The 16,938-nt window shown below is 46.9% G+C and overlaps 1 protein-coding gene across 2 annotated transcripts; it reads right to left on the reverse strand.

Moving 5' to 3' along the window:
- Positions 1-7,900: 7,900 nt before the first annotated feature.
- Positions 7,901-16,932, reverse strand: GLUL (glutamate-ammonia ligase). 2 transcript variants are annotated; one of them, XM_019635548.1, is made up of 7 exons: positions 16,861-16,932; positions 14,085-14,263; positions 12,737-12,898; positions 11,035-11,181; positions 10,617-10,744; positions 10,202-10,401; positions 7,901-9,653 (listed from the first exon to the last, which is right to left on the reverse strand). In XM_019635548.1, exons 2-7 carry the CDS (start codon positions 14,248-14,250, stop codon positions 9,335-9,337), a joined length of 1,122 nt encoding a protein of 373 aa, XP_019491093.1. In that variant the 5' UTR covers positions 14,251-14,263; positions 16,861-16,932; the 3' UTR covers positions 7,901-9,334. The 2 variants fall into 2 exon arrangements, with proteins under 2 accessions (XP_019491093.1, XP_019491094.1); XM_019635549.1 differs by lacking the exon at positions 16,861-16,932 and adding an exon at positions 14,866-15,037.
- Between the last annotated feature and the right edge of the window lie 6 nt (positions 16,933-16,938).

Genomic DNA, 16,938 nt, shown 5'->3' on the forward strand with positions numbered 1-16,938 from the left:
GAAGAGCGCAATGATCATACCAACATGGGCCAGTGAAGCGACGTCCTCCACAACTAGACTGAAGAGCAGAAGGACAGCAACTTGTCTGTTCCCCTCCCCTGATTCTCCAATAAAATCTTTAAATAATAATAATAATAATCTTGGAGATTCCACTTTGTAAGGGAGAAGATCTAGGCGCCAGAAAGAAACTGGTTCCGTGAATGAGGTAGAAACACCTTCCCTGAGCGAGGTAGAAAGAAACAGCTTCTCTGAGGTAGAAGCACCTGCTCTGAGGTAGACATGGCTTTCCTGCGGTAGAAATCTGAGATGAAGCAAAGGAGCAGGCAGCAAGAACACAGGTTCTAGAATACAGCTGAGGCCATGCCAGAAAACGGTAAAACAAAAGAAAGGGTTCTGTTACTCTTATAAACTATTGGGTCGTCGGAAAAGTCGCACATTTTTGCAACGAAAAACATAGAAAAATACGTCATGACTTTTCCAGCGACCCAATAGTATAGAAAAGGAGAGACCTTATCAAGGTGGAACAGTTTTCAAAACCACCCAACACAACCTCCAGTAACACCCAAAAATGCCGTTCCACGGAGCAAAAGAGGAGGCCGCCTGTTATAGAGACCGGTCCCTCCCACCCAAGTTCCCAATTGGTCCAATTTTATGCAAATACCAAATTCATACAGTTCTGATTGGTCCGAGTCATGCAGTTCTGATTGGTCATTATAGAGTAGTTCTGATTGGTTGGAATAGACGCAAATGAGGTCAATTAGTCGAAAGACAAAACTAGGCTATCCTACAGTAGTGAATTCAGGTGCATAAAGGAACAGGTGGTAGTGGGGGAAGCTGAGAGCCAGTTTGAGGTTCTTCCCAGTATAGAGTATGTGAGGAGCTCCTGTCAGCATATGGCCAGTAGACTCTTATTATTTATGAAATTGGGACCCTCAGTTGAGAAGTCCATCCCAGCAGATAAATTCCCACTTGGGGTCAAATGAATCTTCCGTCTCAGGGCCCATACTTTTTATAAAAGGAGGCACTCAGGAGACTCAGCATCCAACCAGGAGCTGATTTCCAGCTGCCAACGCAAAAGAATTGTAAAAGCTCTCTGTTGCAGGAGCACGTTGCTAGGGAATGCAGACACCAGTGTTGCTTTGACATAAGTGTAAAGTAAGTTGCGGCAGGATGTTATTATCCCATGTTGCTGTTATGTAGAACCGAAGTAAGACATGTCAGGATGTCATCATTCTCCATCTGCTGTTATTGATAAGCAGTCAGCAGCCCAGCTGCTGAGGGGTCTGCTGGGGGCTTATCTGTAAGAACATATGGAGAAGCAACTATGGCAAGAGGACCTTTATACTACAAATACTGAGTTTGTGAGGACTATTTGAGACTTTCAGTGTGTGTCTGGGGACTCTTTCATAACCCAAAAACTTTTCAAGGACCCTTGGGGGCATTCCCTCCTGTCTTGGTAAGGTATTACTCCTGGGTAGTAGTGATCAACCACAAGTGAAACTCATGAAAGAAATCAGCCAGCCTACCAACACTGGTGTCTTTGTTCCCTAGCAAGGTGCTCTAGCAACCGAGGACTTTTACTTTTGAGCCAGCAGCTGGAAATCAGCCCTTGGTTGGACACTGACTCCCCTGAGTGCCGCCTCATATAAAAAGGTACATATCATATTTAATTTGGATTCTCTTTCTTCACCTCCCCTTTTCTAGGACAATATAGTGATTAATCTGTCATTTGTTTGGAGTATATTTCTTTATTTTGCTTATTAACAAATATGATCCTATATGCTATTGCCTCGTGAAATTCCCACAGCGAATCTGTGCTTAATAAATTACTGGCAAATACAAACTCAGTTACTGAGCATAACTTTTACTGCCTCCCCAAAACAAAAAACAAAACAGAAACCAAACACCTATCTTTGACATCTGCTCTTGAGGCCTGCCTATCCAACTTCCTGGGAGCGGGCTACAGTGGGCTATCATCTTCTGAAACACAGAAGAAGAAAAAGGCTTCGGGTCTCCAGGACCCTTTGGGGCTTTCCCACTCACCAGCCTCCTGACTAATGTAGTCAGCGTGACATTGTGATGGAGGCTGGGTGAATGGAGACAATGTCATGCTTGTTTGTTTCCCATCAGGAACACTCAGTGCTACACCAAGCCAGGCTGCTGCAGCCTCCAACAGGGACACCAATGGGCGGTGGGGTGATGTCTGCAGGCAGCTGGCACCCAGCGAGCTCCTGTACAGACTGTGAACTAAAGGAGGCTTCCTGCCTAAGTAAAACGAGGGAAGAAGAACGTTTCAGATAGCATATCCCGTCACTGGAGACCAAGGACATGGGCAGTGAAAATTCAATGGTCTCGCTCTGTCTTCTCTCTGCCCTCCATTTCCTCTCTCTCCCTTTTCCTTCTCCCTTCTTGCTCTCTTTCCTTTTTTTTTTTCTCTCCATTTCTTTGATTGTTCTTCCCCTCCCCTTCTGTTGTGACCTCTGTGTTGGCTCAGCATCACTCTTCAAGATCTTAGTTACATAATATGGCTTATGAAAGCAAAATAACTCTGCTGCCTGCCATGCCAGGCTGGGCGAAACCCAGGGTGAAAAGTAAACACCTGGTGCTTGGCACTTCTCGGCTTTCTCAGCCTCTTTGCGAGGTGGACCAGCAGGAGAGGGCTTCCATGTTACGAGTGTACTGAGTGTATCTAAGCCTGTCTTGGGACGAACTCAGTCAGGCCTTGGAGTTTTCCAATCTGTGAAAAGGCAAAGCAAGAAGCAAGAACATGTCAGGGACAGGGAGGGAGTGGGTGTTGGTAAAGAGAGACTCGGTGATTACATAATGTGAGGACTAGAACAAGAATCTTCCATTCTTTCCACTCTCGGTCACTACCTCCGGAATTCTCAGTCAGCATCTCTCCTAAAAACTTTGCATAATTTGCCCCTGCAAATGCTTACTGATTTTCCAGTGGTAGTGTAGACAAAAAGGGCAGGGCCATACCAATACTTTCAAGCTTCTAGAAGTGACTTATGGTCATCTTGTCCCCCCTGGTCATGTCCCTTGCTCCCAGATCCTGATTATTCAGGCAGAAATATTAATGCGGCCCCCTTAAGGGTCCTCCTGGGAATGCTGTGGAAAGAACATAGAAGTCTTTGGGGGTTCTGGGTTTATATTATTTCTGCAGAGGACTTATCTGTTTTTCTTAAGTATCAGAGGAAGGACTGATCCATAAAGTCTTTTTTTTTTTTAAGAGTAGAGAAAGTTTAGCTGAAGGTAAGGGAGGGAAATCAATCACTTTGTATGTATATGTCTTTTCCAGACCTTTTAATCCCGGTGAAATGTGGTTATAATGACTATCAAGGGCACTTTTGATGGGAAGGAGATGTCTCACAGAGGAGCACACAGGCTTGGGCTTGTAGTGGGCGAATGTGAATTCAGATGTTGCAACTGGCTTTGGAAGGCCCATTGGAGTCCAATCTGGGAACTAACTTGAGATGTGTAAACACACAGTTTGGGAATTTTTTGGTCCCTGTAGACATTGCCTCTTTCTTCTTGCCTGCTCCAGGCTCCCTGGATGGCTCCCAGAGGATGCTCCTGATTTTTGGGGGGCTGGATAAAGGGAAAGAAATAACCAACATCAATCACTTTATGGTTCAATATTCCTATTACTACTCATACTAAAATATTGCCTCAGAAGTGTTTTGGTTTTTTTTCCCCTTCAAAGAAATGCTGCATTAAGATATGGCTTGTTCATTTCTTTCAGACTTCTCAAATATATCTGACTTCCTGAATTCCTCTGTGAACCTGGATGACAAATATATCATCATAAATTAGAAGAGTACTTTTATCCTCCAAGGAAGCAAATTCCACAATGAACTGCTTCCTTTCTCTGTGGAATACGATGGTTCACAGCACAGAATTCTAAACCTGGAAGAAATTTCAGGGATGTCCATAGCTTATTTCAGGCTGATTTTGTAAGGATGGTGTCAATTTCCATAGACGTAACAATCCTTTAATGCCAGCTGGTCCAAGTATGTTCCCAACTGTTCCCTCCCAAAGGAAGGGAGGAACCTGGAAGACTCAGCTACTTCCAGGTTATAGCAATTGGGATGATCACACCCAAACCCCCTGCATTTGCGATCAGGGAAGAAGAGGCTATTTCTGGACCAGAGAATTTTGGATTAACTGCAGGAATGGGGCAGCTCATGCACTAATCATTAACACCTAAGATTAATGCTTGTGAATAAACGGCCCCTCACCCCAGAATTCTATCCGTTTGCTTTAGCCAGTGATCCTGGTAGTGACCTTTCTCTGACAATTTTATTCAACAAACATTTACTGAAGGCTCACTTAAGGCACTTGGCTAAGTGCTATAATGTGTTTATATAAAAATGTTAATAAGTTGGCAGTTTCTGGATCATAAGCCCACCTTCCCAGAGAGAGACCAGACAGGGATTTACTTCTTCCAAAAAAAAAAAACACCAAAAAAACCCTCCTCCCCTCCCTCTACCAATACAATACTGTACTACATTATTTGAATAGCGTTACCAAAAAAGCTCACAAAATCATTTAAGGATAAGCTAGTATAACATAAATAGGACCAGAAGTCCTCTACAGCTTGGTGATGCCAATGATGTTCCTTTAGCTGTAGGAGAAGCATGACGAGGAAGGAAAGAATCCCCACTCACCTGACCCCCTCATTTATATGCTAGCACCAAAGCACCACACATACTGCCTTGTTGGCCCCCATTTTATTAAATTCTGGAGGTCGGTATCTTGAACACCTTTTCCATTGAATGTCAATAGAGCAGTATAATAGTCACAAAGGCGCAGTTATCCTGAACCTTTATTGAAAGGCAAATACAGAAAGGCATCCACAAAGTTTCAATTTAATGAGTGTGTGCCCACTGGAGGTAAGTCAACAGATCTGCTGACTACGCCATATGGTAGAGGAGTTGAGTAAGCGGAGACAAGTTGCCATGCAAGTAACTGAACCTGAAATCCATGAGAAAGAGGACAACTTGCTGAGGTCCAAGGTCCTCAGAAAGCAACTCATCAAATGACAATAGGAACCGCATGGACAGTCCTTTGTGACATGGGACTAGGACGCCACCCATCTCCTTATATCAGAGGGGCTCTGGGCAATGAATCATGGACAAATAGTTAACAGTGCCCTTTATAAAGTACAGGAGAGGGCAGAATTAGGAAGAGCTGGCAGTAGAACTGCCATGCTTTTACAATAATTATAGCTTCTATGCCCTACCTTCCTGCTCCTAGTGACAGCTTCTCAGTCCAGTGAATCCTGTTTGAGTGTGTACTGCCTCTGGAAGATATTCGTAAATTCCTGTCTCCTTTATAAGATACTGTATCTTTGGCAAAAGATTCATGCAGAATACCTGTGTTGTGTACCTAATGTGAACATATAAATACATGCATATGCCTAAACATATGTCTATATTGTACATATGTGTATGTGCATCTATCTGAAGATTGGAAAAATCAAGTAGACTTTTTTTTTTTTTTCAATGAGTGGTTTGTGATTGAGCTAAATAAAGGCTATAAAATGGCAGGGCTCTAATCAGCCCAAAATGTTTACAGTAGCAATTTACCTGAAGCCTCCGGAATTACATGATGAATTGCCACTTTATATTAGTTATAACTCATAAAGCAACATGAGGCTCTTGGCAGCCTCACCGCAGCCAGAACTAACCAAGCCAGCACAGCCACTAAAAGCTCAGTAAAACAGAACTTCGCCTTAGTGCCATGTCACCAGCCAAATCACCAAGTTTTCAGGGGTTTGACACCGCCCAAGCAAGTTGTGGGCTTAGAGCTCATGAAACTGATATTTTAAAATAACTCATTAAACAAGTGCTGCAGGCACCGTGACCGGTTTGGGGATACAGTCCTGAGAAAGAAAAACAGGATCCCTGCGTCATGAAGTTGATAATCAGAAAGTCCTGTTGAATGACGGGCTTTCTTTGGGATAGCAAGTTACTTTTGACTTTGCACCTTATTGGTGTAAGAGCGAAGCAGTAGCAGGAATTACCTGAGTGCACTTTAGGTGAGAGATACTCGGAGCCCCAGCACCAAGTGTTAGCTTAGGAATTTCTTTTATCCCCAAGTGTACCATTCTACCCAGCTGCACAGATCTGGCTTGTTAAAGGGCCCCAAGAGTGACCATCCAAGGCACTCTCTGGAATCCTTTTAGCTCTGACATTCCTCTGTTAGCTTGTGCTGTCATTTAGCTCTTATCCAATAATTGGCAGGATGAAATGAAGGGAACTCAGGTTTAAAATGGAGAACTTTTGTGAATACTGGCCCCTGTCTCTTTAAGGCTGAGGCTTGGCTGTCATTCTGCTTAATCCGTCACTGATAAAAGTTATCATGCAACCCAGTGTCTGTTAAATGAGCTATAAAAAACACCTTAGAAATACAAGGGGATTGCACTGTGACCTGTAGGTCATAATTAATTCTAGGTAAGAGGGCAGAGAAGGAAATCCAGTGGTTGTTTCCATCTACATTCTGATCATATTGATTCAGAATTCCTTTTCAGATCAGGACATTGGTTACAACGAGCAAAAAAAGTGCTCAAGTTGCTGTCTCAATCTAGTGCTTGCCCTGTGCAAAACATACCCCCCCAAGGATGGTAGGGCTGACCCAGTGAAGGGAAGACAACTTCGGCTGGGGAGTGGGGTGAAGAGCTTCCTCTCAAATAAGCACCACCACCTAATTGTCAGCAAAACCAAGAAAACGCGGAGTGATACGGGGCACTCTTAATAATCATGTTGAAACAACAGGTGCAAACCAACCGTTAAGATTATCCTGCTTTGAAAATCAAATGTCAGGAGCCAACCGTCCTAGGAAAATCTAAAAATAACTACTAGAGCAAACCATGCACTCGCCCAAAGAAAACTGTCCTTTTATGTTTGCTGTAACAGGCCCCAGCTACCTCCAAATTGAGAGGTCACCACCTTCTCAAAACAGTAATTACTACTGGCCATGAGACCTGGCAACTTAGGTTAAAATGTTGGATGAGTTAAGTGCTTTTGCTAGAGGTTATGTGTGCAGTACCACAGCGGAGCAGAAGGAAGCGCCTACCCAGCCTGGGGTGGAAATGAACGAAGGTAGGGATAAGCCAGGATAAGGTGTAAGCACTTTCAGGTAAACGGACCGAGAGCCAGGTCAGAGAGGTGTCAACACGGAGCTTTGGGGTCGATCTTAAGCAGCTCCCTGGTCTAGTGCAAGAAAAGGCATATCCAGGGCCTATCTGGGTTGGCTGGGCCCTGGCACATCTGGCCTGGGAAGGGTTTAACCAGGGTAGCAACGCGGTCAATATTTGATATTTAGATGAATCACTGGCAGCTGAGCAGAGGATGAAATCAAGACCAGTAGGGATAGTGAGACCAATTAAAAACACACATACTTCAGGCAGCTATAAAATTACGCCAGAGGGGTGTTCAAAACAATGTTATAGCACAGTAAGTCAAATGTTAAGCAAGTGAGTTTCTGGAGCACAAGGGTGGTGGGCTTCATATCCTATTAAAAACTCTAGGGCTGAGATGTGCCTTAACCCAGACACCCCAAATACCGAAGCACAGGGAAGAGCTGGTTAGCAACATGACTCAAGATTTTTTTTTTTTCATTCTAAGAACAGGTAAATCTGAGCTTACTTTGCCTCTTAAGACAAACTCTTTGGTGGCAAAGAAGGGAATGAAATGGCAGATAGGGATTTAAAAGAATCACGTCAGAAGAGATCTTATGTTTGGTCGTTTCAGAGCTGCTCTGGGACAGTTTGTTTACAATGAGGAGTTATCTAACTCAACATACTGTACATAGCAATTAGAAGTGGTCATGGCAAGAAAACACAGCCGGCCTGCCGCAGCCAACACAGAAACAGCCAGAAACAGTAGGGAAAAACATAGGGATGAAGGTGGGGTTTTTTATTATCAAAGAAAAAAATAGCTCCTCGGGAATCTTAACAAAGGAAAAAAGTATTTCACACTCAGAACAGACACCAGGATACAAAATTACAAGTGTTTTGACTCCAGTCTGTCCCCATCTCCTCACAGAGCAGAGATGGGAAGGAGACAGCGGAAGCCAACAAGTAATTCTGTAAAACAAAGACTTAGAATCCCTACAAATATGATTAAAATCTTATTTTGCTTTTAAAAAATTTTTAATATATCAAAAGGCCTGCTTTAGTGACATGCTAGTCCCACCAGAAAATAACCCCAATACCCAATACCCCCTTGTCAGTAACATGCTCAAGTTGACCAGCCAACTCATATTTCTAAACCCCTGTGTGTACAAGTACATGTGTACCTTTTAAATCAAAAAGCCATGGGGCTTGGGTGACTGCTGCTGCTATAACATACTTCCACCTGTTAACTGACGGGTGTCCACCCCCTCCAGAAGGGTGGACAGGGCACAGAGAAACCCTTACGTGGTAGTGAAGGAATAACAGCCCCAAACAGCCACCTTTTCAAGCACCACCACCCTCACCCCCCTTCAAAAGGAGATCCTTATTTGCTAATACAGACTACTCCCCTCCAATTTGGCTCCCGGTGACCAGAATGGTTTTTCTCTTTTAGAAAAAAAAAACACATATCTGCACACCCATATAGATCATTTTTTTGTTTTCGCTTTTAAATATAAAAATACTACTCTGCTTTGTGGTATAAATGGAGGACCAAGCAACAGAGAACTTTTTCTTCTAAGGTAGGGCCCACCCATCCCAGCCTTTATTATGACAGCCTGTCTTCAAGTGAGGGCATTTTAGCCCCAGGCAAGGGAAGCACCCCAGGGTAAGAGGGCCATTTCCTGCCTGACTCCCACCCTTTCCTGTCTCCTAATTCTCTTTCATTAGAAAGCTGGTTATAACCTTTTAAGAACTGGAACTTCCCACTGAGAGGGGACAAATCTAACCTCCCCTGGGAGTGAACCCAGCTCCCCCACCCGCTCCAGCTACCTGGAAGAAAAAGTCCTTCCCCTCCCTTCACAAATACTATGCTCACGGTCTGGATAGCTACGCCTATTGGACAAACACACCTGATTAAATGGAAGCAGTGGTTACTTTTCCCCATCCCCACTTCCCCACTAATGCACTAGAAAGCTTCAGTGATAGGGGGCGAAAAAAAAGGTATGTGTGTGTGTGAAGAAATTAGGAACGTGACCCCTCTACCCCTCTATCCTGGCCAAACAAAGCAAGAGATGTTAAGTGGGCATGAGGAAAAAAAAAAAGACCTTGATATTCTGCCCTTTGAGTTACGGCTATTATGACAATTGAGAGCGGGTGAGAGGAGGAGCGGGATGAGGAATTAGAAGGGGTTCCATGGCTGCCAGTCTAGTCCACTTAGTTTTTGTACTGGAAGGGCTCCTCGCCAGTTTCGTTGAGAAGACACGTGCGGATGAGGGCTTCTGTCACCGCGAAGGGGTCACAGTTGGCAGACGGGCGGCGGTCCTCAAAGTAACCCTTCTTCTCCTGGCCGACAGTCCGGGGAATGCGGATACTGGCGCTCCGGTTGGCAACGCCCGCAGAAAAGTCGTTGATGTTGGAGGTCTCGTTGAATCCAGTCAGGCGGCGGGCATTGTCCAGGCCCCCCTTGGGGTCGTAGGCTCGGATGTGGTACTGGTGCCGCTTGCTCAGTTTCTCGATGGACTCTTCAATGTACCTGCAGGAAACAGAGAAGACGGGGGTCTGAGCTGTCACCAAGGGCAGAGGACCAGGTATGGACACAAGAATGGAGTGACTCATCTATCACAGACTTTCTGCAGTTTCCAGTTCACCTCAACATGTCCCCAGGAGGACATCATGCCTTGTTACCTGTGTGTCCCAGTGCTCAGAACTGTGCCGGACACACAGTAGATGACATTTGTTGAATGAAAAGACCCTAATCAAAGACTTTTCTCTGACCCATAAAGCATTATTCATTCCCATTTTGGGATGGTTACTAATTTAGTTCTTAATAAAGACTTTCAAATGCCATTAATCTATGTCACCTTTTCCCTCTCACCACCCTTGCCTTCTATTCCTTGAGTATTTGGGGACACTTCTCAAACAGGAACAAAACAACAGGATTAGAAGACAATTTCTGAAGCCAACTGACGAGAGCTAAAGGACGAACTGAGAAGACTGGCTTCTTCATCCTCAATACATCAAATCCTTGGCAAGTACTCCTGCACGGCAAGGAAGATGGCGCCAGCAGGAGAGGGCACTCACTTCAGACCGTTCTCCTCTCGCATGGCCTTGGTGCTGAAGTTGGTGTGGCAGCCGGCACCATTCCAGTTCCCGGGAATGGGCTTGGGATCAAAGGTCGCGATCACTCCGAAGTCTTCACACACTCGATGCAGGATGAAACGGGCCACCCAGAGATGATCTCCCATTTCAATTCCTTCACAGGGTCCTACCTGGAATTCCCACTAGAGAGAACGAGAAGGGTGGCCTTTAAAATAAAGGCAACTCAACTGCTCACCCCACTCAGAATCCCTGAAGCTGGCTCCTTTCTCACCTCGTGGTTTTGAGTTAAGGACAGAACATCTGCAGCTCTTGTTAGCAAATCCGCCCACCCCCTCCCNCCCCCTACCCCCCACCCTCCAGCCCCCACAGGTGGGGAAAGCGGTGGACTAGAGTTTACCTGGGCGGGCATGACCTCGGCGTTTGTCCCCGCGATCTTGATGCCGGCGTACAAGCAGGCCCGGTAGTGAGCCTCCACGATATCCCTGCCATAGGCTTTGTCTGCTCCCACGCCACAGTAGTATGGACCTGCAGAGGCATTGAGACGACGTGTCAGGAGGGAAACCCAGATCATCCCTTTCTACCTAAGATGCACAGCCCACAGTCAGAGATCAGACAGCTCTTAACGCCGGCTCTCTAGAATCACTAGCTGCCTTTACCCGGAAATGGGGCAAGACAGCGGGGCAAGAAAGGGCTCCTCTTAGCTGTAACCTCAGTGGAGCCCAAGGGTTTCCCTCCATGTTAGTATCTAAACATCCATGGCTGGATTTGGGGAAAGTGAGGGCCGGTATTAGTTCAGCCAGTCTTAGGGGACTTACCTTGAGGTCCAGGGAAGCCGTTGGAAGGCCAACCAAAAGGGTGCCCGTCTGTGCCTATGAGAGTATATTCCTGCTCCATTCCAAACCAGGGGTGGTGATTGCTCACCATGTCCATTATGCGTTTACAGGTATGCCTTAAGTTGGTCTCTTAAAAAAAAAAAAAAAAAAAAAAAGAGTCAGCACGCCTTTAGAGACATATGGACAAATATACTGAATCCCAGTGCTGATGGGGGAAAAAAAAGGTCTTCAGAGTCCGCACAGCCTAAGTGTTGATTTTAAGCTGAACTGACCCAGTGTAAACCTCTGTGTCCCATCAGCATATGAGGGGGAAATGGGAAAAGCTGTAATTAAACCTATGTAGGGAGATTCCCCAAACACTTTTGTTATAACCAAGTCACATGACAGTAGATCCAGAACAGAGCAAGTTTTCACCTTATCTGCACCCTGGCCACCTCTCAAGTACCAAGTGTCAAGCACTTAAACCCTCTATTCATAAGACAGCTGCTTCTAGAGGTCAGACTTATTCCAGTTTCTCAGGCATTTAGAGCCAAATCTATAAATTTTTATGGAGAGAATCATGTGTATTAGGAGCCTTACATTCCAGGTGAGAAGATTAAGTGCCGAGTTATATAGTGCTGGCTCGTGGAAAAGAAAAACATTAAAACGAGATGAGCTCAACTGGAAACAATTTCTAAGCCTGAAGGGAACTTTAAAATAATACGCTGTGTCCTAGGAACTGTTTTAAGGCCTCTGTGTTAAATAAAACCCACAACTGTGTCTTCATAACAACCCTGAGGTGGGTATTATATAAGTCACCATTTTTACAAGTGAGAAAATGAAGCTCAGTGATGTTAGGTGGCCCACCCACGTTACAGAACAGGTAGTCAAGCCACTAGGAAACCTGTGACTGTCTTGGCTTCAGAGCTCATGCCCTTCATGATAGTGCCTCTCAAAACAAAGGCAATTAGGAATTAAAGTCCAGAGTCACTAAGTGACTTGCCACAAAGTCTCACTGGCAACATGTAGCATGAGATGTCCCAGAAGGGAGGCTTTTGCGGAGTTTAAAAAGATGAATGGTTGAGAATTGGGAGCTACAGGCATACCTGACAAAACCTTGAGGCCAACAGGTGTTATCAGTGAACCAAGATGCTTATATTTTAGTCAGTGGACATACACAGAAAATAAGCGGTCTGGAATGAAGGAGCAGCCGATACTTTATGTAACACTGTTCTCAATTATTTGCCCATGTCAAACTCATTTAATCCTCCAAACAACTTAATGAAATGGATTTTATGGTTTTCCTCATTTTAAAGTCGGGGAAATGGAAGTAAGGGGATCAATAACTTGTCCAAGTTCATAGCCAGTAAGCTGCAGATCCAGAATTCAAACCCAACATTCTAATTTCAGAATCCATGTTCTCAAAATCTACAGGTAGGCAGATTTTGAAAAAGACACAGGTAGGGCTGTGTCACAGGTGACTCCACCAGCAAACAGCTTTAGAATTCAATGTCATTTTATACACCAACAGGAGACCATGGGAGAACGGCCTGAGGAAGTTCAAGGTGGAAAGATGCAAGTTCAATCCCCCACAGACTCCTGAGACAGCTGAGACAGTTTCGTCTTCCCATCACTGATTCTGGAATACCCTCTACTTCTCTTTTATGGGTTAGGATGGGGGCATCCACACCTATTCTATACGCACCTGCAGGCTTTCGGTTATACTTGAAGACTTCACAGAACACCAGCTTGTTGGGGTCCTTGCGGAAAGGGTCCCGAAACATGGCAGCAGGGACAAGATACATGTCACTGTTGGAGCCTTCAGACTGAAAAGTGCTAGAGCCATCAAAATTCCACTCAGGCAATTCTGGGGTTAAAAGAGAGATGGGAAATTAAATTAAGATGCAAAGGCAAGAACACAGCCCCTCACACACCTTTCCATCTCTAAACATCTACACTCTCTTTTCCAGAAAGTTAGTCAGCAATGCGTGACTGCCACTATTAATATGCACACCCTAATATCTGCATGTAACCCTACAGTCCTGAGTTCTAATAAGACAGTTGCATCACTTCCTTAAAAGTCATAACAAGAACCTAAGAATGGTGTTTCATCTCTAATCATGTCTATCGGACACCAAGGAGATAAACTGAAATATTCTGACATCAGCAGTGAGTCGGTCATCCCTTAAAATGTTGAAATAGGAGAAACAAACATTCTCGATTTCCCCATTAGGCCATCTGTGTTGCTCCTTTCTCTAATTCAAGCCCCCACTATGATCAGTTTCTTCCTCTCTCCAGCTGACTATGAGTTCTCCGAAGGCAGAGACCAAACTCTTACCTTGTAGCCCCAGTGCCTGTCCAATACCTGCCACATAGCAGGTGTACAATATATGCTTTACATCATGGTCATTCATTCATTCACTCAAATGCGAACACTATCAGAAGAGAAAGCTATCCTAAAAGTGGTCATTTTTCTACTCTGATCCCTTTCCATAAGGAAGAGGTCTATGGCTTGTTCTAGACCGAAAAATGAAGGTCACAACTCGTGGGATAAGCAATCAGATGATTTCAGAATTTCCAAAAGTGGCATCAACTAAAAACAAATGGATGGCTAGTCCTCTTTGGAAACCACTTTAGGGTGTTAGGGTATTTGCTTTGCATCTAGAACCCCCATCATACACGAGTATGAAACAGTATTCGGTTTGTAAAGTAGGAGGCACAGTCAGGTAAGAGCAGTGGTTTCACAACTGGGTTCCTTGGGGTGCTTTAGAGCCAGCTAAGTAGGGATACCCAAGTCTGCTCCCCTCTCCCTCCCAAACCAGACTTTTAATCTTCTGTCTTCTATATACCGGCTTACACGCAAGATTCCATTAAATAAAGGAATACATTGTTGCCCTGCTTTGAGGCAGGTTAAGAGCTTAATGTTGACTGAATGACTTCTGAAAAGCCCTGCCTTAGAAAAGCTTTGCCAACAGAATAAAGAGGCCAAATCTAGTGGCTTGGTCTCGGGCTGCTGCCCACCCCCACGCGGCCCCCACCTACTCATCTCTCACCTTCTATACTCTTGGGCTCGCTGTCCAGGGTCCGGGTCTTACAGCGCAGTCCTTCTCCTGTACCATCAGTCCAGATATACATAGCTTGGACTTTATCACCCTGAGGCAGGGACATGTACACCTGCTTGATGCCTTTGTTCAATTGGGAGCTCGCCGAGGTGGCCATGGTGGAAGATGTTCTGCAGAGAGAAAAAAAATAATATATTTAAGAACACCAATTCCAAATTGATCCTCTGCAGGTTTCGATAAGAATATGGACACTGAAATCAAGAAGTCACCAGGGGAGTGGTGAGCTTTCCCTTTAGAAGTCACACACTCAAAGGTGTATTTATTTACTCTGCTTTCAGGAGCACTCAAGTTTTCTATTAGACAAAAAAATCTCCTTAGAATCTTCCTCAAGCTAAAATCTACATTTGTGAGATTGATAAGCTCTATTTTCTCAGTGTAGTGGAGGTAGGGAAATTGTTCTAAGACAGTAGCAGGGACAAAACCCAATAAACAACAAAAAAGAAGATACAAAAGTTCAGAAACAAGTTTGCCGAACAAACATGGTCTCCTAATACAAGTAAAGTCTAGCCATGGAAAGGCTTGGCTGCTATGATTTCTGGGTGACTGTCCCTTTTGCCTTGCATCCTAGTGGGCATCCCAGTAAGAAACCTTTTGAAGATTCCTTCACCCCTCAGACAAAACCCAACACATTTCGATGGCAGGATGAAACAAGAGGGCTAGCTAGACTTAAAAGGCTGGTGGCTTCCTTAAAGAACTGCAGTCATCACATCACCAAGATGCAGAAATGGCTGATCCAAGTTGTTTTCTAAGATGCACAACTGCCTTCATTTCCATCAGTCGGAGGCAAAGTTCTCGCTTCAGAAGGTAGGAGGTCTGAGAATGACATTCTGAGATTCCACCAGGGAACGTTTCATGGGATTAGGAAATTCCCACTTCTCAATCCAAAAGATCTGGAGTTTCAAAAGCTGACGCATGCTAGAAGCTGCAAGCCACCACAAAACCTCTGAAAGAAGGCAAATTCGGAAGCCAGGAAACCAGCCTCAGCCCAAGAGGAAGCGGTTCTGCCCCTTCCTCCCCCCCACTCCCTCAGTGGCCCAAGGTGGCTGGAAAGGGAACACACTGTTCTCCAATGACTTGGGCAACTCTCTGAAGTACAGTGACAATGTTACTATGGGCAACCACCCATGTTTGGCCAGCTGAAAACATAACTGCTTCTCCTTCCAACAGCCTCACCCTTCCACTGGGGGTGAGGACCTTGTCTGCCTAGCCGTCCTGATAAGAGCAGAGCCATCATCTTTGCCTGCAGCAGCTGTAAGACTTGGTTCCTCAAATCCCACCCCTGTCCCTGCCTGAGTCCAGAAGAAGCAATTCCCTGATCCCTCCAGCTCCCACTAAAAGCTACAACCCCTGTTTCCAGCTTTCGCTCCAAATGCGTTACACCCCTAATATCAAGCCACACGTTCTCCCTTAAGCCTCTCGGTTCCGGATCTTGAGCTTTTTTCTGTGAGACGAGTTAATGCCAACAGGCTAGCTGTTTACTGTATCAACCGGTGCGGACGCGTGCCTAGTCGAGTCGGTGGGGAGAAAAATCTGCAAATTTGGGCCGTTTCTGCAGCTGCCGCCAGCTGGGCCCTGCCTCCTCACTCACCCCAGCCACAGCGGGTGAACAGTGTCGTTGCAACTGCCCTCTGTGGCCCTTCTTTTTTTGGAGTGGGGTTCGAGCCTGTCGTCCTTGTCCGATTCTGGCAGGTCCACGTACCGGTGTTTTCGGGGCGAGGATGATGGGCGCGAAGAGGGAGGAGACGCAGGGCGATCCGGGTCGGAGTCGGACGCACAAGAAGACGCAGGTTGGTGGCCGAAGGTTTTAATCTTGATTCGAGATTTCTCTCCCGAGTTCACTGAATAGGCAACGAAGCCAAAGCTGTTGGCGCAGGACTCCGAGGACCGCGACTCCAGGTCGTCGTCCCGTTCTTTCGCGGTCTTCTTCGAGTGTTTGCGGCCGGGGGACAAGCCCCCCGCGCCGCCCCCGGGGCAGTTGGGATTCTCCACCTTGAGAGCAGCCCTTTCCCACCGAAATGTCCCGAAAGTCGCCGCCCCGCCCCTCGGGCCCCGGTCGGGATCTCAGGGCCTGGCCAAAGGGGCCATACCCCTCCGAGGGCCTAAGCTGGGGGGGCGGGGACGCTGGGGCGTCGCGGGAGGGACAGCGTGCCGCCGCCGTCTCGCCCCGGCCAGACCTCTCCGCTGGCCGCGCCCGCCGCCGCCGCGCTGCAACCCGGGGTCCCCATTGTTCAGTCACAGCGGCCGGCCCCCGAGACCGCGCGGCCAGGGCTGACCGCGCCGACAGCCGCTCGCCGCAACGCAGGCGTCTGAAAGGTCACCAAGACCACGCCGGTCGCCAAGGCCCTCCGCGGCGGAGGAGGCGGGCGCGCGCCCACGGGGGCCCCCCGGCCACTCCATGCACCGCGCACGCCGCTCCACCGAGCGACCTCCAGGGGCGGCGCTCTGAGCCGCCAGCAGCCCGAGGAAGATCAAAACAAGTCCCCGCCCTCCTCAAAGCCCGGCGACCGGCGCAGCCCCCACCGTCGCCAACCGGGACCCGCCGGGAGCCAGGGCGGCGCACGCCCCCGGGGACGCCCGCAGGCCCAGGCGCAGACCAGGGCGGGAAGGGTCCCGGAAGGGGCCGAGCTCCAAGGCCCGGCTCCAGGGTGCGGCTCGGGAGGCGGCGCACGTCCCCTCCGAGGCCCCCCCCAGCCGGCGGGCCGCTTACCTAGGGGGGCGAGCAGGCGTCAGGGCGAGCAGGCCGCGAGAGCGAGGCGCGGAGAGAGGAGCAGAGGAGACGGCGCCG

This window comes from Hipposideros armiger, unplaced genomic scaffold (assembly GCF_001890085.2).
Source record: "Hipposideros armiger isolate ML-2016 unplaced genomic scaffold, ASM189008v1 scaffold_22, whole genome shotgun sequence".
Lineage (NCBI taxonomy): Eukaryota > Metazoa > Chordata > Mammalia > Chiroptera > Hipposideridae > Hipposideros > Hipposideros armiger.

Coding starts and splice junctions, on each gene's coding strand:
- GLUL (XM_019635548.1), bottom strand. CDS start 14,250: ATGGCCACCTCGGCGAGCTCCCAATTGAACAAAGGCATCAAGCAGGTG. Junction 10,402..10,616: donor CCGAGGTCATGCCCGCCCAG/GTAAACTCTAGT, acceptor CGTTCTCTCTAG/TGGGAATTCCAGGTAGGACC. Junction 9,654..10,201: donor CGAGAGGAGAACGGTCTGAA/GTGAGTGCCCTC, acceptor TGTTTCCTGCAG/GTACATTGAAGAGTCCATCG.